Raw genomic sequence first — 27,971 nt, 5'->3', positions numbered from 1 at the left:
AATTTCTCTCAACCTGTCCGTAACGCTTGTTCACATGACTGCGTGCATTGAAATTTCGAAATAATATACTTACCTGATATGGATAGGTGATATGCGCAACGTTTAATTGTGCTTTTAATTGTGCCTTAGAATGTTATTACGGATGTCAGTCATAAGACTCCTATGCTTTCACGTAAGTAGAAAATAACTGCATCCACTCCAGGAAAATCATCTGAAAATTGTCAGCTGTCTTTATTTCCCCCTCCTTCTAATGAAAACCAGGTCGCCACACGTGGAATACCTATTTTTTCTCCTCTTCGTTGGTCATTTTCTCGTTGATTTTCTTGTCTCTAGATTTCTTGCGGCGTAGAAAGTATTAATTTTCGAGGAAGATTGAATGATTATCGCATTGCATCCCCGTTGAACGCCTTCTTTTGTAATCATAGTGACTTTAAAATTAGCGTATTTTCAAATAGCTCATTATTTCTTTAGCGGTGTCGCGATTATAGTGTGTTTGACGACCATATACCGTGTGCTTGTCCCTCGTACCACTTCATTGCATTTTAAGACTCACCCATGGTTGAAACTTTGGTGAAAGGCGGTAATTTGAGAACAGTTTTATGCTCAACAATATTCTGTACTTCTCTTAAGACTGAACTGGGTTACCTTGAGTGGATGATTGGTTAACATGATAATTATAACTTCTCTGTTTCAGTCGCAGAAAGAGGGTTCACATGCATAAGGTTCTAGCTATTTGCATGTCATGAAGTAAAGCATATTTATTGGATCGATTAGTACTTGGCGTAGGCACTCAATTTTTTCTTACATATGGATTTATGGGGGAATAGAAAACAAACTAAAAAAGATAAAACTTAACTAGAGCATTTTTGTGAAAGTTACTTTTGGGTCTATTGAAGTAATTTTTAACCTAAGATTTTCTATTCCATCTCGGAAATGACTTTTTAACAAAGTCACAAAATAAGATCTGCATTGTGGTCACGGTGAAATCGTATTTAATCTGGTGTCATACTTTTACAAACTCACCTTGAATCTAAGCGTTTATTCTTGAGCATTGTGTACCGACCGATAGTTTTCGCATGAAGTGTCACTAATAGTTCTGATTGCTATTGGCTAACTATGGCATACTTATCGAATGATTCAGGTGAATTCCATCGGATTTTACCCCACCTTTATCTAATAAAACAACCAGATCTTACAATAATGCCTTATATGATATGCATACATTTTAAGTACGTTCAATTAAGCACTTTATTGGCTAAGAATATTTGGTTGAAAAAATAGTTGCTGAGTCTTTTTGTGACTGTTTAAGTTGAAAATACAACGTAAGAGTATGTTGCATCATGGGATGAGTTCGGACTTTGTTGCATAAAATAGAAAGGGCTAACTTTAAATTTCTGTGTAGCTTTTCCGCTTGGTTTGAACGTGGATATTTGGGGGAAAATTTGTTCAGTGTCCAGTTGCAAGCACATATTCTGTTAATTATGTAAAAACAAAACCTGTTTGATACGACAAATTCGAAAAATAAAAAAAACATAAATTCTAAGTAATGCTGTTTTCATTGAAACTATGTTCATAACAGCACTTTTCTTTTATGATAACACTGTATGTAGTGGTATAAAATAGTGTAACACGCAAGGAAGTGGGATGTGTGAATAGCCGTTAATTGTGCATTTCCGCATCGGTCCGTTCTTCATCTTTTCGAGTCGTCTGTTTGCCTGCCAGGCACTCGCGCGGCGGTGGTTGCATCATCCCAGGATATAAGGGTTCGAAGGCCTTGTTCCGAAATTTGGTTCGCGAAATCCTCCCAACCCCTCCAATCCCACAATCCCTCTCCCACTATCCTTCACGCAGGGAAAGTTTCGCCTCGCGCCGTATTTTGTTCCCATGGTTCCGCGTTATTTCGCTCGGGGAGAGGTCGTGTTGCTCTCGCTCATTCTTTCTAGCGATCCCTTCGCGCTCGTTTTGAAAACACCGCCACTGTCATATTTGCGTGACTATTCGAGACTCAAATGACCGATGGCGGCGCTGCTGTCAGTGACGTCAATTTCCAATATGGCCGCCAGAGTGATGGTAAAATCAAAACAATCATAAAGCTTTGGCGTACGGAGAGAACATAAACCATAATATCAAGAGCTAATAAGATAGAAATATTCTTTTAAAACCTTCGTACGGTGTATTTCTCGGCTTCTTTCGTCCGTAAGAAGATCTAGAACTGAAGAAAACTGCTTGACGATGTAACTAAAGGTGTTTATAATGTACCTAATCATTACGAGTCAGGTTTGATTCTCGACTCTATCCGACTCGTATCGCGTTACTTCCTAACCATTTCTAGGGAATACACCACAAAAGAACTTAATAGTATTTCATACACAATCTGCCGCTTCAATAATTGGAACCATAATCCATTTCAGGCAGTTTTCGTGCTGTATTTGGATGCCACAGCCGTCTACTTCAGTGATGTGGATTGCTGTGTTCACCTATATTATTATCATATTTCCGGATAAGAAATGAACTATATATTTAACTATAGAATTTAAGGACGACTTAAGGATCTTTACTGTCGATTCCCTGTTCTTGGTAAAATCATGAAGACGATAAATCTTTATTCTTTATCCCTATGTTGAAGTATGTACATACGAGTTACTGAACAGCAAGGTTTCAGATAAACAATGTCTACTACTACTAATTTAGCTATATTTAATAATTTTTTAATAATTCCTCAGATGAAAATATACCAGTGGTTGTAATTAATAATTTGCAAAAGGCTCGTATGTATGTTAGGTTCTATAAGTCGTCTGCTTTGAGTAACAAAAACACATTCATTTGCTCAAAGTATTGCATTCAGAACTAGTATGCCCTATTTTCGAATTTAACAGAGTTATATGGTATCCTTATTATAAAGTGTAAATGATTACAACTGAAAGGGTACAAAGCAAATTTTAAACTACTATGGTGGATTCAATACTAAACATACCCCATACAGAAAAACAATCCATATTTTGGATATCCAAACGCTGATGGTTAGAAGGAAACTGAATTACCTGATATTTTTACATGAATTATGTCATTGTATGATATGTTGTACTTGTCTTAATAATATTAGTTTTAATCGTTCGGCTACCACAGAAAGGAATTGCAATATTATCTTTGTAATATTCTGTAGAAACAATTTATAGTTATAGAAATCTTATTAACACCAGTTTATGGTTATTCGACAGAGCATCACATGAAATTGGCTAGGTTTTGAATTTAAATTGGGTATCACAGTTAAATAATAATTCGTTGAATGAGTTATTGTAATTGTCTACGGGGAAAGGAATTTGGGGACTAAGTTTCTTTGCCCACTTTTACATTTCAAAGTCGAAATGAAACTTGGCATTGCCTTGAATAGGTGAAAGTCGTCCATTTCTTGTCTGAAAGCAGTATGTTCTGTGACTATGTATGACTCTGGAATCGATCAAAATAAGCTAGCAATGGTTACCATAATGCATATATTACTAGTTTACATCGTGAGACGCTGTTAAAAATCGTTCGTTCAATGTTACAGTAGATACATCCTCCTTGCAATTGAAACTTAACGTCAATCTTGAGTTACTATACTCAGCAACTTTAGGTAAATTGTTCAATAGCACATCGCGCACAGAAGAAAAAAACACATTTATCAGACTAACACGGGCAAATACCATCCCGCTCATAATAATGGCGATGTAAATATTGTGTGTTATATTGAAAATCTCGAAAACAGCGATCGCGGATATCGGATACTTTGATGCATTGGATATACGCTATTTTTCCTACTTTTTTCTGCGTAACCTGACACATGAACGATTTTCAATTGAAATAACACTACATTAATAGCTATAACATGTAAAACCAACGTATCTCCATTAAAATCGTCCTAAGCAAGAGCTTTCTGCTCCTACCTACGTGCGGGAACAACAGCCGTCGCTTCGCTTTGAAACAATTCCACTTGTGCTGCAGTTATTACAGAGTCGTAGAATTACAGAATATTTAACCTCAAGTAACGGTAATAATTGATTTGAAACCAAAAAGGAGGTATCACCTCCTAACTAGTCAATAAAACAGTGTAAAGGTCTCATATACACTATTCCTCATAGCACTACCGCGTCATGACCATCGTTCCTCTGTTTCGAACGTTCTCCGCCAGGTGGTGTCTCCCTTGGCTGGAATCGCGAATTGACGTCGAAATATCCGTGACCGACGAACGCTAACGGTACTTGATAGGGTAGACCATCTAAAAATCTGTAATCGCTGCTTATTTCCACTGTTTTCATCCATATGTGCGAAGCCAATGATAATGCTTAATCAGTGCCGGATTCAGAACCTTGAGGTCTCACTGCAAGATAGGCAAGGAAGCACCCCAATAAAACCTTTCGCCCTTCCATCCTGCCAAACTCCACTCCACCCCCACACCCTATCATCATGTGTTCCCAGATCTCTTATACAGGTGTGCAGTTACTTCAACAAAACGGCACTGCACTGGCAATCCTCAATTTAAGCAAATACTATGCATTCTGATTTCTCCTGCCCCCTCAAAAATCTAAGTTGTATTGGACGACATAAGAAAATTCGCATTAACACATTCAGATACAGCACATTCATGCATTTTGTTACTTAAAATTAATTTTCAATTTTTTTCTTGAGACTGCGAGGCCCAAAAGCAGCCGCTTTCCTTGCCTAGTGCTAAATCCGGCACTGTGAAGGATCTAAAGTTTTCCCGGCGAATAGACTGGAGGAAGAGTTCTCGGGTTTCCAGCCGGGTCCAAGGAGTTTTCAGCACCAACGTTTCGAAGGCTAAGTCTGCCATCGTCTTCAGGGTGAATGACTTGCGGATAGGAGAGTGGAATGTGGAGCTACGTCGAACTAATGCCATGATTGTTGTGTTGTGATGGTGATGACGCCGAAAGGATTTCGTTACTGTGTATTTCTGTATTCTACCGCAAATAGTTTAGTAACTAGAGAGTCTTTTAATGAGATTACCCCGTAAATGTTTGAAAATTCATGCCAATTACGTTATTTATGAAGTACACGTCAGTAATGTGTAGCAAAAGGTAATGTCAACTATTCTCAGTCATCATGAGTAACCCGTTATCCAAGTATTATATATAATATTCAGGGATTTTAAAAGTATTTGCTGTTTATGTTGGATATGTTTTTGGGCTCTGAAGTGTTCAACTGGCTGTCACTAGTGTATTTAATGGATATAGCTGCGGTGATCCTTATATGTCATGCCATCTCTTGAGTAAACTTAATTTAGTACGGAAATTTACATTTTGACGTCACGATGTGAAGAATTGCGTTCTTTCGCTCATGTTTTATGCATGAATATTTATATGAATACTATGCTACGAAAGTTTCCATTTCTTCGGAATGTCAGTTCAACCGTGAGGATATTGATGGAATCCATCGTTTTTAATTGGTGACGTTTGGCATAACTTGTGTGTGGCCTTGAAAGGTGATCTATTGAAGCATGCGGTAACTGGTTTGTTTTTTAATCCTTTTACTTTCTTGAATGTTTGCTTGATTAATCATGAAGTATGTCCTCTGAGCGTAATGCTTTCGTGAGCTTAGAGAAATAAGAATTATACTCTTTGTGCAAACTGTCGAGATTGTGTTCGAGAAAGTATAATGGTGAATTGATGAATAATGAATGGAGATTGCAGGGAACCGGGGATAAGGCGTTTAATTAAAAAAAACCGGAGTTATTGCAGTCATGAAGGTATGATTTGCGCTGCTTCAAACGTTATTTAAAATAATATCTGGTATTAAATGAAATATTGCACGGATTTTTAGAGTAATATGTGCTTCGTCGTATTACATTGCCTTTAATAGTACAATGACGGGATGTGGTATTATAATTCAGTATTTCAATTGGGCATTTTGGTGTGAAATTCTTTACCAGTTATTTTTCCTTAGTCTCTTACGATATTGTTTCGTTAGAATCCATCCCAACTTTAAATGGTTGAGTGGACATAAAATAAAAGCTTCAATGCCCACACAATACTACATTATTCTCTTTAGGTTTACCTCTCTCTACATTAACTCGTCACCTCCTCCTCTCTAACTACCTTCAACTTCCATTTGAAATTTATAAACCTGCGTCTATGGCTCAAAAATATATCAATCATAGGATAGGTTAAAACTGCTGCTACAAATAACTGTAGTAAATTAAGGAATTAATTGGTTGTAATCCTCAGGGATATATGAGTCAATAGGGTAGTTTCCTTCATCAAAGAAAACGAAAGGCATTGATTGCGATTCGTTACCCATCATTAGTGTATTCATAATACACAAATTATATGGTTTTGGAATTACCGGTTTAGACGAATGGCAAGGGTCAAATTTTATCCTCATTTGAAAAAGGCCAGATTGGCGCCCATGCGATTCCACTCCACGTGACGTCACAGGGACCTAGTTTCTACACGAGAGGATAGGAGTTATACATCGTCTGAGGTTACCAATGCATGCATGAGGCACAGAGCTCAGGGAAACATGTCTTAATAATCACCTATTAAAACTGGCTAAGGTCGGAAAGTTTTCTTCGTTTGATAAGGTATTAATAAACCTTTTTTAAGCCAAGCGCTACCAGCCAGCAAGGTACTCAGCTACCCGCTAGCATCCTGCGTCCTATCAGCGCTCAGAGCCTCGATCAAGGTCACCTCACAAGGCGGGAGGGGGAACCAGAAATGCGTCGCACGGACTTTTTCCCATCATTCCTACTTACGCGTCGCGTTTTCGCGCGCTTGAAATTTTTCACATTTCATTTAATCGCGAAAAATAGATATCGTCATTTAAAAATCTAAAAGCGTGAAATACGTACTCCAGGAGTAATAATCTTTCGATTTAGGCAATAAAAAAATAATAGGAAACCGCCCTATTACCTAGCCACGGCTATGCCGAGTCATCGAATTTTATGCATTCGTGTATAGCCCAAGTGACCCATTTGAGCTATTGATCTTCAAGTGCAATGCTTAATCCCTGCAGTCCGAAACTTTTGTAAATTAAAAAAATTGGAACATCTTCGCGACACGTATCGAAACTTGGGCTCCACGCTGATCTTGACGTAGGGGTGCTACGTGAACAATGAGCTTGAAATGGTCCATCCTTCGCCTTTATTAATGGCATTAGCGGCGTGACTGTTTTTGTTTTCTTTCGGTGCCTTGTTTCGTTCGCGATCCACAGATAACGACCGCCGGAGCGCCGTTAATTAGCGCTAAGGTCTCTCGTGTCCACACTCGTCGGTTCTTTCCTGATCGCGTCGCTTCGTATCTCATATGTCAGGAGGAAGAGGTGCGTTTCCGTATAGCATTACGAATATGGGTCGCCAGCGTAGTTGGACACAGAAGTTAAGGTGGGAGATCTATTTTGGCTTTTACGTTATTTATGTCATTCAAGGATATATATTAGTAAAATTATATATTGTAATAATTCCACTGAATTAAACTCACTGCAAATATTTCAATGTCTAATTTTACTAATATTAAGAACTTCCATCATATCGTGCCTTACATCATACAAGATAAAAGGATATATAGACAAACGCCCGGTGATTTTTGACGTGTACAATAGTAAAAATTGAATAAAATTCTTTACTTTGAATGAGTACGCAAAAAGTCCTTCGGAAGATAATTAATGCTTAATATGTCACTTCGTTATGCAGTTAAAGTAACTCTTGGACCTCAACTAAATATCGTGTGTTTTAATAGCTTATAAAGTCAAATACCGGTCCATATTTGTGCTATTAACCCAGACTGTAGGGATTACGTGAAGTGTACTTAGGGTGTGTTATGAGGATATGTACATGATACTTCGAAGCTTATTGCTCAGTTTCTCCATTCGAAATGAAACATTGAAAAATGTGTTCATTGCCCGATTGCCCACAGATCCCTACATTCTTTAAATTGTGAGTGGGTAAATATGAAGTGTTTTCTCTCGTAGTGACATTGTTACACCATTTGCGCTTGTTATTATCTTTATGTAACAATAGTCAATATGTTTGATGGAGATCAATGCAGTGTTGATGAATCATGGACTCAGTTTTATTTCCCTAATGTCCGTATTGTGTATTTCAGTTATATCCGTATTTCATCTCATATATTTTAATTTCTCTTTTTTTGAAGAGATAATATTTTTTACTAAATTTTGATTTCAAATTTTTTTCTTGCTCCCATTCAGTGGTTGTGTCTGCTCATTGTGGGTATCTGACATTACAGGTCACAAACTATTTCTTTCCCCCACGATGGAGGACGTTTTTTAATTGCTTGCGTCATTATCGTATGGAATTCACCACTAATTTTAAATTTAGTGATTCTGTACTTCAGGAATGCGTAATAGTAGAATATGACTTTTTTTTAGATAGTTTTTAATCTCTTGCTTAAATTTTTGTCTGATTTCTTTCGTTGTTACTTATATTACTTGGGCGCACTAAGATACTATAAATCATTGAATTTAGCCCTTCCTCTTCTTTTCGAGGTCGAATCTTAAGGATTATCCTCTAGAATCGTTATTCCTGCCCTGCGATAATCGCTTCCGACGTATTATGGCTTGTCGAGATGACCTGGGAGTGCGGTCAGCCCCCAGGAGTTGATGTATGGCTTTGCATTTCTTTCGGTGCGGTGGATAGGTAGCAGAAGGACGCTGCCGGAGGGTTGTCGTAAAAACCATCGCGTTCCTTGGGAGACTCGGAAAGTCCGTCTCTCCGTTCCGGAAGCGAGCGAGCGAGGATCGTCCCGCTGCTGTTGTTTTCCTTTTGTCGCGGCGAATACACCCTGCTCGAAAAGAATTCTCACTCGCGACTACTGCCTACCTATTGCGGGGAAAACATGCGGACAGCTTCACCGGCCGCTACCTCTCGAACCTTGTGAAGGGACTTTTTTTGTGTTTTAGCCGTATAAACGCTCAGCTCAAACTAGCCTCAGGAAACGTCGGGGATGCTTGAAACAAGTACCTATCGAATGCATCCGATCTGGGTCATGGATGTCACCGGAGTGAGGATAAATGGATAGATAAACGATCCTGCCAGATCGTGGAGCCGCTCGTAAAGCGATCTATTTTCTAGGTTCTATCGATTATTGTCTTGCTTCTTCCCGGTTCTTGGTGCTTGTAGGAATATGAGGGGGAGAAACTTGCGTACATTTTTTTTAACGTCGTTTAATTTTCCCTTCTCGGGCCCTCTCGTTTTATTGGTCGATCTCGGGGAAATCTCTCTCTTCGGATCGATAATTGCTCCCGAGTAGCGTTTTTTTTTTTTTTTTTTAGTTTTCCTCGGCCGAGAGACGGGTACGGAGGCCAATCAAGACATCACCTTCGGGCTCATTTTCTTGTCCGGGTCGTGGATTTGCGAAAGTTTTCTTCCCCCCCCCCTTCCTCATCGTCTACGTCTCGGGAAATTGTCGTCGTTGTGAAAATGTGAAGATTTGGGCGAAGACTGTTTCTCGAGACAGGTGAAAGGAGTTTTTGCCTCTTTATCACTCCCGTACCGTGTATTGCACCACGGAAGATTATTCCAAGTCTAACACTTCCGCTTCGAAGAGAATTATTCTATAACAGTCGCGAAAACTAGAATAAATGCCAGGAATAAGTCGGAAATCGTATTAATAAGATGTCTAACACCCGCTATGTTGCCGCATGGGCGTATTAGTTCTTATTCGGTACAAGGTAGTTTCAGTAAAAAATAAAAAATAAACGAATAGTCACTGTAAGATGTGATGTATAGAAACTCAAATATTATTATCAATTTTCCACTACTGACTAATACGTTGGTGGTAATATGTAATATCCATTAGACGGACGTATTTTCTAGAAATGTGGCCTTTTTACAATGCTTCTGTCTTCTTGGTTAGTTGTATTCCATAGACATTATTCGTATTTTGCTACTTGGACGTGGAACATCGCATAGCACTTTTCGTCGCTAACGTCTTACATTCATCGAATTTCCAATATCTGTGGTGGAAGTTGTTGAATGTGTCGGGCATTCATTCCGTAAAATTCACGAAAGTTAAAAATTTTCAGTCGCTACATGGAAAATATATAGTTTGTAATTCACGTGCACAAATCAGTTCGTTGTTAAAAGTCTCCTCAGTGGTGCTCAGAATTGACATTTTAATGTTAATTTCTTACTCTTATGGAGGATGCAAGAGGTGAGATATAAATTATTTAATTAGACGAAATGTCATACGGTTTTTTCTTTAGAGTGAGATTTTATGGAGAGGATGATTCGTTATGAAACTACTGGAGCTGTCGAAACGATCATCAGGGTTGTAATAATGAGTCCGTCGAAGATAATTTCCTGGAGATCTAGTTTCCTAACCCTGAAACTCAAATCATTTCGAATACTAACTCTCTATTATTTGATTGTGTAACTTGTCTTTTTTACTTCAAAGTAAATTTTAACATAGTATTGCAAGATAAATTAAATGAACATTTTGATGTGTCCAAGCCGCAAATACCCGAAGTTCACTTATTTACGTAAAAAGTGATACTCATGGAATGCAGTATACAAATAAATACAGATCGCCAGATAGTTTCAGTGTTGTCTATTTACATTTCACTTACGGCATGAATGACTGTGTCGCTTGTTCCTCAATCCTGCCGTTCTAGTGCAATTCGAGAATCCATGCTTACGTTATGGATTTCTCAATCTTTTCCTCTACCGCTTCTAGAAAGTTTCTGTACAGAATTAAAAATTAGTTGAAGAACTCTTAGTCATTTTTTAAAATTTTTTAGGAAATATATAAAGCTGGGTGGCTAAGTTGTTATTACTCCAATTATTCTCTATTAGTTTAAATAAAGGTATTATTATTATTTGGAATAACGATTTGATAATGTAGACAGTTTGGAAAAAGTATCCGTAATCGCTGTAACTCTCACTTTTGTTAAAAATTAAAAATAATTGTGGACAGCAATGGGACATAACTATCTTCCTTATGTCATACCCAAATCGGAAAAAAATGTATGCTACTAGTGAGATGGGCCATCGCAAAAAATACATCCTGAATTTGTCGACTAGCTCCAACCCCACCAAAATTGCTAAAGCAAAAATATCACCTTCGGAACCACCGTAAAACATGCGGCAACATCATGGAAGAAACTCCAATTAATTTTCCCACCTATTACTTAAAAAAGATTTTTTCGACTGGAAAGTATTATAATAAAAAAACGGAATTGTGACAACACCGTATTTCCCTTTTTTCTCAAAAACTATAAATTCTTGAAAATAGTCGCAAAAATCAATTAAGTGATCAATTCATGGTTAAATAAAAACACAGTACTATTCCACAACCTTATATTTTTGCAGTCTACTAGTTTCAACGTTACAACGTCATTATCAGTCTTGATAATGACGTTGTAACGTTGAAACTAGTAGACTCCAAAAATATAAGGTTGTGGAATAGTACTGTGTTTTTATTTAACCATGAATATCTCATCGTTCCACCAAGTAACGCCTAAATCTGTTGATTTTATTAAGTGATCAATAATATGTTGACAAATTGTTAGCGGCTAAATCTCCTATTCTATCCACTACACCCGTCAACTTCGTAATTCACTAAATCGTATTTCATGTTTTTTTCCCCCGCGGAATACTGAATTCTAGCAAATATTCTCACAATAATATAAATATATATTGTTTTAATATATTGTCAACCACTTTTTAAACTTTAAGTTATGCACTGATCGACTAACACTTCAGATAAAACATAACTAAGACAAAAATATCCTGAAAGTTCAGACGAAAATACCTCCACGACCCCCCGCGACTTCGTAATTGAGACAAAACCTTTTTTGTGCCTCTCCCTTTAAATCAGACGTTAAAGCAAATAGTCGCATTTTAATAAAAACATATTTCGACGTAGAGGGTGTGAGACTCTTCAATTCCCTCCACGACCCCCCGCAACTTCGTAATTGGGACGGAACCTATTTCATTACTCTCTCACGAAATAATACGCCTTAGCAAATAGTCGCACAGTAAGCAAAAGCACAATTATTAAAAACATATTTCGTCGTAGAGGGTTTGAGTCACCTTTATTCCCTCCACGTCTCCCCATGCATGGAGAGGGATGAGGAAAGAAAGGAAGCGTAAAGAGAAAAAAAAGAAGAGATGTGAGAAGAAGTCTTACCTGCGGGATCATGGTGCTGGCTTTGCGTCGGCCGCCCGTGATGGCCACGTTGTCCATACTGTCCGAGGGGTACATCATGGTGGTGTCGATCATGTCCTCCTCCTCGTCATCGTCGTAATAGTCGCGCCGGCCTCCCGCCAGCGAGAGGTGCTTCATCGCTTCGTGGTGCGAGTCCTCGTCCGAGGAGGGCACCTCGTCGTCCTCCTCCCGCTCGCAGCCCTCCAGCAGGGCATCTCCCTCGTGCTCCCCCCCGTCCTCGCCCCCGCGCAGCTCCGATATGTCCCCCCGCGGACCGGGGGACTCTTCCCGGGGGGCATCGCCGCCCCCCGCACCCTCTTCCGTCTCCTCCTTCCTCCTGGGCTTCCTCCTGCCGCCGCCTCCGCCACCCACGCCTCCACCCTTGGACATCACCTCCCCCGCGTCGTCCTCTTCCGTCAGGCTCAGGCTCTGGTGGGTCAACAATAGGTTAATGTCCTTGTAGCTCATCTTGGATGATCGTGCTGATTATGAGGGGGTGGGGATTATTATAATCTATGTGCGTTTTACTCCACACACAAAAATGTTGAATACAAGCGGTGTATCCTTCAAAGTCACCCTTATTTTTCCCTAATGCCTCAGTGACTTTCTATCTTCTTTATCCCGATTTCTTTTGTGAATTTTGTCTTTAAAAAATAGTTAACCTATTTGTAGTGTGTTTCTCCTTGCCTTAGCGTCAGTGACGTCTCTCCTGTACCCTAAAATGTTGTGCGAACTTAGTATTTCTTTGAAATAGTCTTTCTTTCTCTTCTGTTTTGCTTGATGCTTCCGTGACGCCTACCCCCCTCAACCCTCACCCTTTCTTCTTCTTCTCCCGATATCGATCACTGGACCTGCGCGCGAGAAACACCAGTCCCTTCCCAGTGATTGTCCTCCTCCTGCTTCACGTGAGCGAATCGGAATTATTTCTTCTCTCTCTTTGGCGGGAAAGTTCCACCTATCAGTTTCGCCTGTGAAGTAAAAAGAAAGATTTCGCGCAGAGGTGCCTCTCGTCTCGTTCGCGGTATCAGTTAATGCGGAAGTCTTGGAGTACCCTAGGGAGTGGCGAAGGGATCCTCCAGGGATGGATCGCGTCGGCGTGTTGTTCTTTCCTTCCCGTGGACCAAGGAGGGAAACATAGACACGCAAAAAGAACGCGGCTTTTATTTTACTAGTTCACTCCTCTCCGATTCTTCGACTAAATCGTTCTTGTGCGCCTAGTCTGGCTGGTGGTGGCAATTCTCCCGCGCGGGTAAGTGGGAGAAGCGTTGACAAGTCTGTGGATCACACTCTCCTGACGGTTGTCTCCGCGCAAACTCCTTCGATCGGGACAGTTAAGTGAGCGGAACCGCGTGGGCGACAATGTGCGCCCCAAATCGAATCAAGGGTCCAACTGTCCCCCTCCTTCTTCCCTCCCTCCCTGTCTCCTGGACCTGGAACTGTTGAGTCGCACGCTCTTGTTTACGTCGGTGCACTCTCGTATACGTTTCGCGAACGTGCTCGCACGCGACTGCGCTCGTTAATTTCTTCGGCAAGGCCTCGTTTCTCTCTCTCTCCGTATACGACGTTGAAGACCTTCAATACTCTCTCAAGTTAATCTCTTTCTCTGGCTCTCTTGTGCTAGGTGGCACCGATTTCGCACCGTGGTAGTGAGGAACGCGTGTTATTTCGCACGGTGACGATTGGTGAGTTGTTGGGAGCGTTTAAGGCCGGGCCGCACGCCTCCGACTCCTTATATATAGTGGCATAAGGGTGGGAGTCTAGCAACCGGTGGTGGTGGTGGTAGTTATCAAGGGGGTTGGTTGAGAGGGGGTGACGGGCTTGCGGGGGGAGGGGATGGAGGCTGGGTACAGGTTAGCGGTGGGGCAGGTTGAGGAAGGGGAAGAGTTCTCGCGAAGGTGTTCCACGTCCTCCCCCCCTTCACAACGTGTCCCTCCTGTCTGTTTCTGAGTGGGGTGGGTTCTCCTCTCCTCTCGTTTTCGGGTAATTCCAGCCGGTTGGGAGAAAAACGGCGAAGAAATGCAGTTACTTTCATCATGCTCTTCTCTTTAGATCTAACAGGTGGAACAGATAAATCATGAAAGAGGTCCCAAATCATGAAGGAGGAATTACTATAATGTCGTCTATGACGATATTCCTGTTCCAATGGTACCAACGTTTCGATATCCGATGTATCATCGGCCTTGGGGCCCATCGAGACATTAGCGTCATAGTGTCCCGACGCGACATTAGCGACGGACACCTGTTTCATTATAGCTGGCGTGTCGTGCTAACGTGTCTACGTGATGCCAAAACAGCATGTCGGGAGGTCTGTCAATCTGAATGTAACAAGTCGGCATTAAAATTGTGATTACCATCAAAGCTTTTTATTTTGGTTATGATTCTGTCTTTCAATGCCCCGGAAATATCAATACTGGACCTAGTATTTCTTCATTTACCGGAATAGAATGGTTACGTTCAGGGTATCGAGTAATTTCTGTAGTTTCTGCGGAACGTCATTTCAGAAGCTTTTCAAATCCATATAGACAACTGATCTAACACTGTCAGGGGAATGGAACCAATGTCGTGTACGATTATATACACGTTCCAGTTGTACAAACTTTTCTGTTTTTGGCTAGTTCAACGTCCTTGCGGCTAATCGCGACATCGGCGTGTTAATGCCGCGATGTTTACAATCCATGAGGTCTGTTTGTCTAGATAGAAAAAATCGTCGTTATGTAATAGGTCGGCAAACCTTCATGTGTTGTCTGATTCCGAATTTCACTGTCTAGGAAATGTCAATAGTGTGCCGCATATATTTTTCAGTGATAGGATTCTAATGACGTGAGTTTAGTGTTTCCTTGATTCATATTGTTTGGGGTGAATACGTAGAGGAGACCACAGCTTCTCCGGTAGATTGATTGTTAATCGATTTTTGTTGCCATTTTTGGCGCTTATTAATCGGTTTTCAAAAATGTCCGCAGCGGGGCGATGAGTCGAGTTCGATCCATTTATTCTTAATATTTAGTATATACTAACTCACTCAATGATTCAACCCTGAGGTTGGTTTAGGTTCGTGAGGCTATAATTCACCCCCGGACTAAGCCACAGGTATGTGAATTTCACATTCAAGTTGGGGGTCGAGGATTTTCTTTGGGGGTGTCCGAAGGCATCACCCGGGATTTGAACGCGGAACCCCTCGATTTACAGCCAAGGGCTCTACCCACTAGGCTGTCTCACTCCCCATTTCCTATTGAACATGTGGAAAAGCAGAATTCAAGAGAAAATTTCATAATTATTAAAATTATCGGAGCACCTTGATTGCTGAGTAATAAGCAGATAAGGTACCATCATAAACTCTCTTCTCTTCTCCATCATAGTGAAGCCGGACTCTACAAAAATTGCAAAATCTTTTCGAAAAACAGAAAACGAACTGCTTCATCGCCTCTGAGACTACTAGGACCTCCCGCCACCCAACCTGAATCACGAAGTTCCCATGATAGCTCTAAACCCACCCCCTATCCCATCTCTACTAAAATCAAAAGCTGAAACTGTGCCATGACTAACGTGTGATTTGTTTTTCCTGCAGCATAAATGTTTCAGAAAACCTCAGTAGACACCTGAAAAAAGTTGGTATTGATATCTGTAAGTTCACTACTGAAATTTACTGTTTGCGTGAGCGCGTGCATTTTAATATATAATATTTAAATAATATAACATACGTGTACTAAGTAATATAAGTTGCGAGAAAAAGCATTTTAAAAACTTAGTAACTATCACCCCATCAGGAATTTCGCTTCACAGCCGTTATTGCTGCTTATTTTATTTTCTTCGTAAAATTGGGATCTTTCTGCCCGTCAGCGACGCAAGTGGTGGTTTTTGTAAGCCCATTCAAAAGACTGTGGGTGAAAACACATTTAATGAGGCCGATCAGAGAATCCGCCATTGTAATAATCGCGATCTTATTGTTGCTATAGAGCCTCTTGAATCACCCCCATTTATACGGCCCGAAAAAACTTCCGAAAGGAGAAGGAGTGCAGGAGATGGAAAGAAGAGCCTTTTATGTTTTTCATTTGATTGTTTTTTTTCCTTCCCCATCCTCCGCCCTGTTTTAGCCGTCTCTTAGCGTGTCGTTGTTTTTTTTTTTTGTGTGTCCCAGCAGTTTCTTCATAATTGGTTTCGCATTAGAAGGTGGAATCTGGCTCCCCCCAAGGTCGGTCGTCGAGTGATCTCCCACTGGAGGGATGATTGAGCCCCAACGCAGATTAGTGACATTCCTCTCAAATTATCGGTTACGCCCGTGGAAGAGCCGTCCGAACAGTGCGGTGTAATCGGTCTCGGCCCTCTTCTCTGATCCTGGGTTAATCGGGATACAGATTCTCAATGCGTAAGTTTCTTTTTCCCGTTACGCCTTCGCTTTGTAAGTTCCGCTGTTCGTAAAGTGTGTCGTCCTCAAGCTAACGTGGATTCTAATTGTGTGCCATTAGCTAATACGTTCGCCATTTGTCGAGAAGGGGAGTCAATCTGTTGAATGCGTGGGACGATGAAAGATTTTCGTGTTATTTTTAATACGTGGATTGAGTTTAAGATTCAATTTTTTAAGTTCCTATATTCGTATAGTTTGTCGATCTTAAGCTAACGTGGATTCTAGCAAGGGGCCATTAGCTAATACTTTAGCCATTTGTCGAGAAGAGGAGTCGATCTGTTGGATGCGTGGGACGATGAAAAATTTTCTTTTAGTTTTTAATACGTGGATTGAATTTAAAATTTCATTTTTACCACATTCGGTGATGGATATTTACTGTGACCAGAGCGCCATTGTTGTAGGGGAATGTCGTCACGAGTAAAAAGGCGAAAGACATAATTCGTCTAGGATGTCCTTTACTCCAGATAGTAGCCAATTTGCTGATAGATGTCTAATCCTTGTGGCAGATAATGCGTCGTTCCCCCGATTGATAAAGGACTTTAATAAATGCAAGGCGGAACTTAGCAAGTGCGCACTTTTTCTTTCCATTTGTTAACAGCTTGTGTCCTAACACCCCCCGCAACGCGCCTAAAGGGGTGACCTGCTGGGTAATATGTAGATTAAATAATGCAGGTACAACATACGATGGGATTCGCTATACGGTTGGTCCTTCGGAACGGAATTATATCGTAAAGCGAGGGTCCTCCGTAAAAATATTTGGTCAGTGCCGATCTTGATTGCGGGCTGCTGCTATGGCAACTTTCTCGACGTTTTTTTCCGTCCTGATAGTCGCTTTCAATGATCGTTTTGCAACCATGACGCTCACAACTGACGTCTTTTCGACCGGTGTGCTACACCCGTCCTGCCCTGCCGAGCAAAGGGGGGGTGTGGCTATCGCGAATTCGTCCCGTTGCATGTTGATGGCCAAGTTCAAATTTATTTCTTTTCTCTTTTGTAATTCGACGTATTTCGCGTCGTTTTGCGGAAGATACGGGTGAGGTCTTGAGTTATTCCTTTTTCCTGCCGCGATCGGTTGCTCTCGAATTCTTGTGATCAGGGTCCGCGTGGAGCCGGTTTTCTGTCTCGCTTCGGAGCTCTGATCGTTTGTGAAGGCCGTCGTGACTGCCGACTGTGGTTGTAACGGAGACCCACTAGGCATCGATTGTTAAATGACGTCGACAGAAACATGACGTTGACTATTCCAGTTTTTTTCTTCAACTTAAAGTTTTGTTTTCAGTGTACACTTAAATAATTGAATTCTTGCGCGTTGAACGGGAATAAGTTCATGTTGATGTTTGTTTCTATGAAAAGCAGGTGCTCAAAAATCATTATTTTACCTGCTTGCATGTTGTTTTTGATGAAAAAATTAAAAGACACCCCTTAATATCTGCGATAATCCCCCTTTTGTCTTCATATTAAGCTCAGTTTAATTCTACTTACGGCTTGAAACTGGGACTTCACAAGTTTTTTTTTTTAATGCACTGCGTAATGAATAATCAGCTCTGACTCAAATCAGTTAATAATACTTTCTCACATTTGTATGTTATTGTATTTTTCGGGGAAGGTAGATTTCGCTGTCGGCTAGGTAGCCCTAGTGAAAAAAAATCGTCAATAACATGTAATCATGGAAGTGCGAGAATTATATGAAAAACAATTCTAATCGATTTCTCCGCTCAAGAGCTGGAATGGAACCGAGATCGCCCTATGTCGCGCCGCGGCCTTAAACCAATTTTGCTATCAAAGATATTACTCGGTCTTCGGAAATTGTGGGTGATTACGTGAAGGCTAGTGGAGAGTTATCTCGTTATGTGATAATATGTAAGATGATTTTACCTTCGCCATTGACAAGCCTGATATTAAATCACTGTCTTACCTTCTTGTGTTCAAAAACCGTCTAAAGAGTTTACTTCTTGAAAGAGCTTATTATTGCATTTCTGAATTCATGGCAACTAAGTGTGATTCCTGTCATACTTGGACTTACTTTTTTTACTGAGTCCTATTGTATTTTTATTTTTTGCTACTGAAAAACGATGCTTTCTATGTAAAAGTATTATTTTTTATTTTGATGATTTCTACGTTACCTGCTGACCGGCAGAAGTGAAATCATTATCATTATTTTGTAATTTATGCAACAATTAATCTAGTTTAAGTTAGTCGTGATGGAGTTATTTTCTAAAGTTCAGACTCAAAGATTTTAAAGTGCAAACTCAAGCTCAACTCGAGTACGATATCTTAATTACCAGGGTTTAGTGAGGACTCAAAGTTTGAGCCTGGTTCTGTAATTCGGCCCTTAGGCTATCATATTGAAAATTTAAAGGTATACAGAGTAGACCCCTGACAACTTTTTCCCTTGCCTCAAAAATGAAATTTTACTTTCGGAATTTTCACGTCGATAATGTATTTATATTGGAGGTACAGAGAAGGGTTGACGAGGGCTTATTTTATGAAACATTCAAAGATGATAGCGCAAGAATTAAGGAAATAATTTGTTGCTTAAGAAGACATCATACAACCGGTAGAGTGGCACCTTATGAGATCCGTCACCGTAAATGCCTGGATTGGTTTTTAGGCGTGATGGCGTCGAAACTGGTTGGATTAGTGCTTAATAAAATTATAAGGTGCTGAGCAAAAGTCTGGTCTTTGTATTAGTTGAGCGCTTAGTGCAGAGAGGTCCTATTTTCATGCATATAGAGATCGCAACGTCATGTGCTATGGTATGATGCTGTAACAGTACTTATGTATTTTTTCTCTCTTTCCAGGTAAGTTACTTGCGTGGGAGTCTATGCAATTGTGTGTGGTGAGTGTTCTCCGGAAGGTCATGATGGAGTTGATCTCACGCCGTTTGAGGCTTGGCATTCTGTGGTTATGCAGAAATAACGGTACATGTTACTACCTTCAAATTTTTTGTTCCCCTTTGAAGTGCTGCTAATGCTCTTACTTTCCAAAAGTATGTGTTGTATTGTGTACGTGCTTGTGAAATTATGATTATCTGTTTCCTACTGTTGAGCATTATCGTCGGTCAAAATTCTTGACATATTTCTCGAGAAGTTTTCTCGGGTCTGTTGGTTCGGCTCTGTGGTCCATTCTGACTTTTATTTATAAGTTAACTTTTTATTATGATTATTATTTTTGTGTTAAATCGGTAATAATTTCTCATTTCGGTGCGTGAATTCCATCCTATCGTTCGTCTCTCGTAATAGCTTTTTAAGAGGAGTGACTGTGATCTTCTCCATTGTCGTATCGTGATTAAATAAATTCAAGATCTGTGCCTGATGAACAATAGCTACGGAAGGTGAGATGTGATTTAAGATACCGAGTAAAATCAGCGGATGATCAGAAGGGATGGTGAAAAGAGGGGGGAGGAGCTAATTTCTGCAAAACTTGAAAAGATGACAATATTTAAGGGGATTCTCCAATGAAATTTATAATTCACCAGCTTAAAAACAAAGTTAATATTACTCCATGAATTTCTAAAAGCCGCCTCTGACATACTCTTCTCAGGCCTCAAGACGCATATTAGCCGATTGAGCGTTATCGCATTCCACTCAGGCGCCGTGAAAACCGAGTAACGCCCCCCCAAAAGAGCGTCCTTTGCTTGCGTCTGACATGAATGCGTCGAAACTAGTTGTACGAGTCAGTATTAAAAATGGAAATGTTCGACACCCTTTGCACGTTTTAATTCACCAAGTAGAAATCGCCTTCACGATATGGCCAATACGTCTATTCTACTTTTCCGAAGCGATGGTGGAAGGGTGGTAAAGGGTATTGAAATAAACACAATTTTCCACGATAATAAAATTTTACTCCGACCTAGCTTTCGATGTAGTAACGAGTGTAATATCGAAACCTAGGTCAGAATAAAGTTATATAATCGTGCAAAATTGCGTTTATTTCAATGTGGAAAAATCCCACTCCACCGCGCTTGGATTTTCTGATTATTTTGGTGGTAAAGGGTGGTGGGTGGTTTCAATTAAATCATTCTACCGTTGTGAAGCAATGGTTATTATCTTTCTTGAATGAAGGTTCCCCCGGAAGGTGTGAAGTACGTTGATGCGCGGTCGGGTGAGACTCAGTCGAGTCGGGTAGCTAGCCTGCGTGCGTGCAACGCCAAGCCACGTTCTCGCTATCCGTCGTCTCGGGTGTTTTCTTCACGTTCTTCCCTCCGTAAATGAAACTTCTTTTCTTTTGTTCTCCGCCATCGTGCCGGAACGTGCAAGGAGTCATGTCTCCCTTGAATCAGTTGAACGCTACAACTTCCTCCTCCCGTATGTGATGTCACGCACTGTATTATTCTTAGGACCCTTATTATTTTTCACGCACGTGCGTGGTTTTTTTTGCGGAGAAAATTTGAGTGTTACCGCGCAGAAATTTGGAGAAATTTCAATGCTCTCACAGTTTACAGCGGTTTCATGGAAGGAGAGCGGTGAAGCCTCACTTTCACTTTCTAATTTACTTATTACTCTACTTTTTGGGACCCGTATTTTTCACCCATATGCATGGTTTTTTTTGGCGAAGAAAATTTTGAGTATTACCGCACAGAAATTTAGAGAAAATTCAAGGCGCACACGGTTGTGAAGACTCACTTTCACTCAGTAATTCAACCAGAAGATTGGTTTGGATGAGAGAGGGTAGGGCTCACTCTGAACTAAGCCTAGGCGTGTAAATTTCGCGCACTCAGAGGAGTGGTTCTGTCCCTTTCTCTGGGCCACCTCGCTCTTCGAGAATTTTATTTGGGGTTATCCATAGGCTTCACACGGGATTTGAAACCGGTACCCATCGATCGCTACGGCAAAGCGGCGATGTGTCAAATCTTCGTCTAGGAATTCAATCTCTCGTTTAAGCTCCAAAGGTTTCTATCCTTGCTTTGCACTCTAATTTAAATTCTCAAAAACCGCCATAGAATTCGAGCAATTATCCCATGTGCTTAAAATACGAGAAATTGATACCTACTCTTAAGAAAATACTTTCCTTTGTGAGATGGCTGTATATCTGATTGAAAAACGTTTATAGCGCTGATTCAAATCGATTCGAATTCGTTTTCACGATGTGACGACGCACTCAATCGATTAGTGGCGGTAATTCTCACCCATTGCATGAATTAAACGACGGAAAAACGGTAACTGCCTGCTGTATAACACAGAGTGGACTAAACTTATGGCCAAAGTTTGAAGAGCGTTAGTCATGACACGTGTCGATTGTAAACATTGGATGGACTCGAGATGTCTATTGCGTTTCACCTGCTTCTTGTGCCGTTTTTAGCTCGTAATAACTCGTGTTCATAATGCCTATCATTATCTTTCTGCCTTCACCTCGCCTGGAATTATTTTCTCCTCTGCATCGGCCTTCAGAATCGGTTGACTATACAACATCTCCTTTCACTGACCACCTTTTGATTACCTACTCGCTTCCTCCCTTTCCCTGCCTTTGGCATGGCTTTTTTCACGTATGCATCATTTTTTTCCTCGCAACCGAGTCCCATCCTTCACGGCAGGTTGTTCAGACATTTGTTTTTAACTGTGCGGTTTAGAGATTTAAAGTGCGGCTTTGCAGTAATTTAGAAGATCGTTATCGCAAGATTTGCGTGGAAATATTCACATCAAAATTAAATTCTCCTATAATTCTGCCTTTAATTCGGCGACAGAATGTGTGGGAACTGCTACTTTATGATGAGCATTTTTAAGACTTCAAACTCAAAATCTTTCTCAGCCTAGAGATTCGACTTAAGTGTGTCTTTTCCGTGAAAATTTTACTGTATTGCTTTACCTGAATGTTTCAATAGTAGATCCGTTAGAATTCTATTCCTTTATTCATTCCTTCATGATAAGGTTTTGAATGATGAGTTCTGGCCTTGTCGGCATTTAGGAGATAGTTATTGCAAGACACGCTTGGAAATCTTACCATCAAAGTTAAATACTCCGAAAATGCTGCCTCTTATTCGGTGACAGAAAGTTTGGGACCTGCTACTTTACTTTGGCGTTTACAAGACCTCAAACTTAAAATCTCTCTCACCCTACAATCCCTATATGCATTAAGTACATTCCAATTATTTTAAGCTAATGATTGTGACTATCTCCCGCGGTCTCCATAGTGTCGTATTATTCATGTCGTTTAATCCTTCGTTACTAGCCTCGAACAAACCTTTTCAGCGAATAAATCATGGGATATAATCTTCAGACTGTCCTTGATTGAATTCCTTAAGAATTTCGTTAAAATTCCTTAAACCTTTGAAGTTTTTTTATAAGGAAATTCTTTGAAGTCTCGTAAAGATTCTTCTGTCTCGCTTTTCCATGGAATGTTTTTGTAGTTCTCAGTAATGTGCGAATCTTTTACTTGAAGTACTGAATGAATGAACGAAGGAATAGAATATTTATAAATCTACCGTTGAATCATTTAGCTGAAGTGATGTAAAGCAATGTTCATGGAAAAGGGCCACTTAAGTCGTATCCCTAGATAGGTTTCCAGATATTCTCAAAATAAAAGTGTTTCCTTATTTTTATGGAATTCCCGCAGGATTCCCTTGGGAATCTCTTAAGGAACTTCCAAGGGGTTGGGGAAAAAAATAATAAAAAAATCAGCTGTTCGCCCGTTCTCCGCTCCTCCTCTGTCTCCCTTTTTTAGTTCCCGTATTTTCTATTTTATATTCGTCCTCCCACTTGCTGTATATTCATTTGGCGGAACGTGAGGAAAGAGGCGAGTTGCACTACGATGTGTGTGTGTGGGGGGAGTGCACGGATCGCGTGAGATGGAGGAAGAGAGGAGAATGAACAGAAAAACAAGAAAAAATAATAAAACGAGTCGTTTTCTCATGTGTGTCGGCGGCGATAGCGGAGACGCCGTGGTGTGGGAAAGAGAGAAAACTGGTTGCCGGGGGCTCGGCCAGGTGTGCCGAAGGTGTGTCGCCCTATCCCGCACTCTGATTGGCCGCCGCCACTTGGCGCTGGTCCATTTACATAACGACCTCCCTTCCCATTGGTGGAAGGCTGGAGGAAAAGCCTCTCGACCCGTCTCTCTCTCTCTCGTACACTCGCTTAAAATGGAATGGTAGTCGAACGTGTCCGCGTGTGTAGCAAAAAATCTCCCGTCTTTTAAGAATACTTCAACATCATTCTCGAAGGTTTTCACCCCAACCCCCTTGCTCTCCGTCTCGCTTCACCTGCCGCCGCTGGCGATGGAGGGGGTGGCCATTGGGAGGGTTGCGGGAGGAAGGAATTTCCTCTCCATCTCTCGCTGCAGATCTCTCTCCCCCCCCCCCCAATTCCTCTCCGCCGTGCGTTCCGTTGGGTCTGGGAAGGGGTTGGAGTAGCGGCAAAGAAATGGGGAGGCTGTGGGTGGCTTGGCGGAGGAAAACTATTGTGCACTCCGGCTTGCTAGACTTCCTAGGGCAGGGATGTGGTGAACCTTTTTTTTTACCGTAGATTGCCCCAGGTCTGTGCAGTGCAAGAGTTAATATCCCGAATACTTAGCTTAATCGGTGTAGGAACGTAGACAACTAAGTTGAAGTGAGAGTAATTTCCCTACATTAAGGTGTTGCGGGTTGCATGTAGTCTAGTGGGTAGAGCATATAGCTTTCCACAACAACTTTCAACATACCTTTCAACACATTGTATCATTTTCAAGAATGAAAGTGACGATGACACAATGTGTTGAAACCATGTTCGGTTGTTGAGATTTGAATTAAAAGTTTGAAAATTACCATTTCTATTCTTGGATATATCGAAATTTCCCAAAATCGAGCCCGAAACGATTATATATTCGGATGAAATTCGCCGGGATTCGAACCCGGATCTCCCGATGCCGCTGATAATATCTCCGGCATAGGAGGGGTAGCGTTGACCATCTTGACACGTGTTACCCCAAAAGTCGTTTATATTGACGAATTATCGTGTTGCCCACAAATTTTCTTATCAGCATACTATGCTTGTTTCAATTGTTACATAGTCATCGTCAGCTAATACCCCCAGATGATTATTGTGTAGCAATTGAAACATGTGTGGTACGCTGTTAATATAATTTGTTGGCAATACGTACGATATCTTCATTGATGATTAGATATATGTTGTTCACGACATCTCTCCGAAAAAAGTTGACTCTATAAGTTGAATTTAAATTGACGAACGTGGACCGCGAAAGTTTTTGAAATTTGACTGCGAACAAAATTCTTATTTCATGCTGTGCTTTGAGATTCGTAACATGCTCTAAAGATGGTTGGGCTGGAAACTGGAGAAACGTCTAAAGTTCTTCCGTGACGGAGGTAACCTTGGGAGTACGGGAGTTCGTATACCCGTGCATTAGGGTCAACAGCTTAAGTATGATAGCGAAGTACGCATACTTGGTAAGATGCTATTGCGACCACATGAATACGTGTATAATAGTCTCTATAGTAAGTACCTACCACTATGCGCGGTTTGGCACATTTTCAGTCACAGTTGCCATTTTTGTAACTTCTTAGAGTTGCCTATAAGGGTTGTGTGGAATGGAAATGAATATGTGGGACCTCATGTTTCTGTAATCGGAAGCTTACGCTCCATACTCTTGGAAAAAGGCTAGAAGATCCTCCCCACCGATTCTGGGGAATGTGTCCTGCGCATTCACGAAAAATGTAAACTTCCCCGCTACGAAAATGACGCTGCCGTCATGTAGAATCGCTATTAGTTGTGTGGTATGGTATTTGGAGGAGGCGACCGACAGCTGAGGTCATTTGCGCCATGAGGGATAGGTAGGTAAGGAAGGGTGGAGAGAAACCCGGCGTCGGCATTAGCCTGCTCTTAACGAAAGGCGCCAAGGGGACCACGGCTTAACGTCCCATCCCGACGGACGGAGTGTTGCGCTTGAAACACTAAAGCAGGCATCGGGCAGTCTCTGAAAATTCTCTGCCACTGCCGGGATTTGAACCCGAGCCTGCCGGGTGGGAAGCCAACACTCTAGCCACCACACCAACCCGATCCCCCGCTATTCGTTGTAATTACCTGTAGTGGGTCTGGGAGGGTTAACAACCTTTGGGGGAATAACTCTTCAAAATCCCGCCGAGGAGAGTGTCGTCAGAAGACGTGCATTTCTGCACGAGGGTTGCCCAAGTCTTCCCACTATTGCATGCATCGACCGACCTCCTCACGATGTCGAAGCAACTGGTCTCCGTCGTTTCGTCATCTCCTCGCCTGGATTCCAGCGGCAGCAGAAAAAAAATAAAGAGAAATATCCCACTTTCTTCCCATTGGCTGCTGGCCGCCTCTCGCAGAGTCGAGCCCCCGCGAGAAAAGTTCCCACACCCCCCTTCCGTCTCCGACGCCGTCTCGGCGAAAGAACCTGTTCCCTTCCTCGGCCCGCTGCCGCTGCTGCTGCCGCCGCTGGACCAGGGAGGCTGGGCGGAGAGAGGGGTGGGCGGTGGCAGCCCGGTTGAAGGTCATCTCGGCGGGAAGCGAATCCGGGAGCATGACGGTCGCGGAGGGCCGCTCCTTCCGAACGGGGCGAGGAGGGGCTTTTTATTTTTAAGGGTTTTTAGCACGTGCGGATGGGGGGTTGTTAAGTATTATCCGCTGGGGGTGTGGCTATAAAGTGTCGTTGACTTATGAGGGAACAGGGAATGAGGGGGTTGGGTTGTCAAGGACTCCTTGTTGTGGAGGGTTGAGGATCTGGCTATTTTAAAAGGTATCATCTTTTAGTGGTGCTCTCCAAGAATGGGTGTATTTTATCCTGCTGAGGTAGTGGGAAAAGGTAGGCGTTTTTTCCCCTCAGTTAAAAGAAAAAAAAAATGAGGAGGATGAAAGAAGGATGTTGCATAAGGGACTGGTATTTGAACATTCTCGGTCAGGGTCTTTTGTCTTCATATCTTTTATCTTTACATAACTAAAAAATGGGCCTGATCTTTGAACTGGAATTAGCTGGCGTATTCAAATATTTAAATAAAATCTTTTCCAATTCGAGTTATTTTACACAGCAATGCTTAAAACTCATTGTTGTTAAGGATAAAGACGCTGACCAAAGAATAATGGTTATAAAATCCTAGTTCCGCAATGTTATTTTCCTCGGAATATCTCGTGTTCATGTTAAATGATGAAGGAAAATTAGTTGAAATTTTCCAGATATTCGCCGCGCCGCGCTAAAAGCGTGTCCATCAAAGAGTAGGCTCAAGAATTTCTTGAGTAAGCCAAAGACCTCAGTTTTTCGTTGTAAACGAATTCTTGGAGGGGAGCAGTGGCGCCGACTTCATGAGGCCTGAGGGGGCCCGAGCCCCCTCAAAAATTCGTTATGGGTGTGAGGAAAAAATGTGTCAGGCTTGTCGATTTTCCCCGGAGAGTCCAGGTATCGAGATTCTAGTTATCAGGGTTCTAATGTTGATAATATTACTCTTCTAAAATGCTTAAAAAACTGAAAACTCTCTACTTATAAAATTTCCCGGGGCAAGATCCCCGGTTTGAGCCCCCCAATATTTTTTGTAAGTCGGCATCCTTTGAGGGGAGATGACATTGACGGGATCTGAATAAAAATTCGGTGCTGGTTGTTAAGATGGCTGAAAACTCGCTAAGTTGTGTGAAGAGAAGATTATTCTACGTTCTGAAATATTGTGAAAAATATTTTTTTTACGAATTGTCTCTCTCTGAAGGAAACGAAAAATGATTAAAAATTCTCTAAATATAATATGATAGGATCAAAGGTTTTGATATACAAATTTTATCCCTGCCCTTCTCTTAAGTAGGGCAATGGCCAAAATATCCCCATCAGGAACGAGGTTGAATTAGTAAATTTCCGATTACCTGCGCAGAGCATGAGAGCGTGGTACTGCTGTGGGTTGAGCGTTTTGCCATTGACTTGAATTACACAGGCCAACAATGAAAAAACTTTTTTACTGAAAATACCTTAATCTAATGTTTTTAAAGTTGCTGAATCCAAATATGATGGTTTTAAAGTTGTATCACCCACCATTTATTCACATTTTAGAGTTACATTTATGAAATCAAGCAATATTTTTAGAATTTAACAGTTTTTTTAAATAGTTATAATAAAATTGAAAAAGCAGGTCTAATGAACGAAGATAGTGGGGGATTACTGTTGGTACTTCACCGAGAAGTTCAGCAAGCGATTCATCGCAGAAAAAGCTACACAAGAAGCTTCAATGAAAAAAGGGAAAGAAAATGAAGACCAATCCCAGTTGACAGGTGAACCCTGTATTATCACGCCAAGGCCAGGATTGGATTCGGCACGTAAACCTATAAAGATCAGCTATTAAAATAAAAAAAAGTTTTCAAACAAAATCTTTTTGTTGGCCTGTGTTATTAGCATAGTATGGCAGTTGGAAGCAGGGAATGACAGTCAAGTTTACATGTGCTATGATGAAAGAATAGGAAAAGAATGGTGGAGAGAAATCCGACGTTGGCATC

At 41.2% G+C, this 27,971-nt stretch overlaps 1 protein-coding gene across 2 annotated transcripts in view; it reads right to left on the bottom strand.

The window, feature by feature from the left end:
- Window positions 1–27,971, bottom strand: part of LOC124154543 (facilitated trehalose transporter Tret1-like) — a 146,818-nt gene that overhangs the window by 51,269 nt on the left and 67,578 nt on the right. Inside the window, exon 2 of one of the 2 annotated variants that reach the window (XM_046528345.1) lies at window positions 12,138–12,584. In XM_046528345.1, the coding sequence (XP_046384301.1) occupies window positions 12,138–12,584 (447 nt within the window). Of the gene's footprint in view, window positions 1–12,137; window positions 13,877–27,971 lie in introns of those variants that run through there. The other variant, XM_046528346.1, reaches the window with a different exon arrangement.

Source organism: Ischnura elegans, chromosome 2, assembly GCF_921293095.1.
Source record: "Ischnura elegans chromosome 2, ioIscEleg1.1, whole genome shotgun sequence".
Taxonomy (NCBI): Eukaryota; Metazoa; Arthropoda; class Insecta; order Odonata; family Coenagrionidae; genus Ischnura; species Ischnura elegans.
Note: the sequence above shows the minus strand (reverse complement) of the source record. Positions and strands in the feature narration are given on the sequence as shown.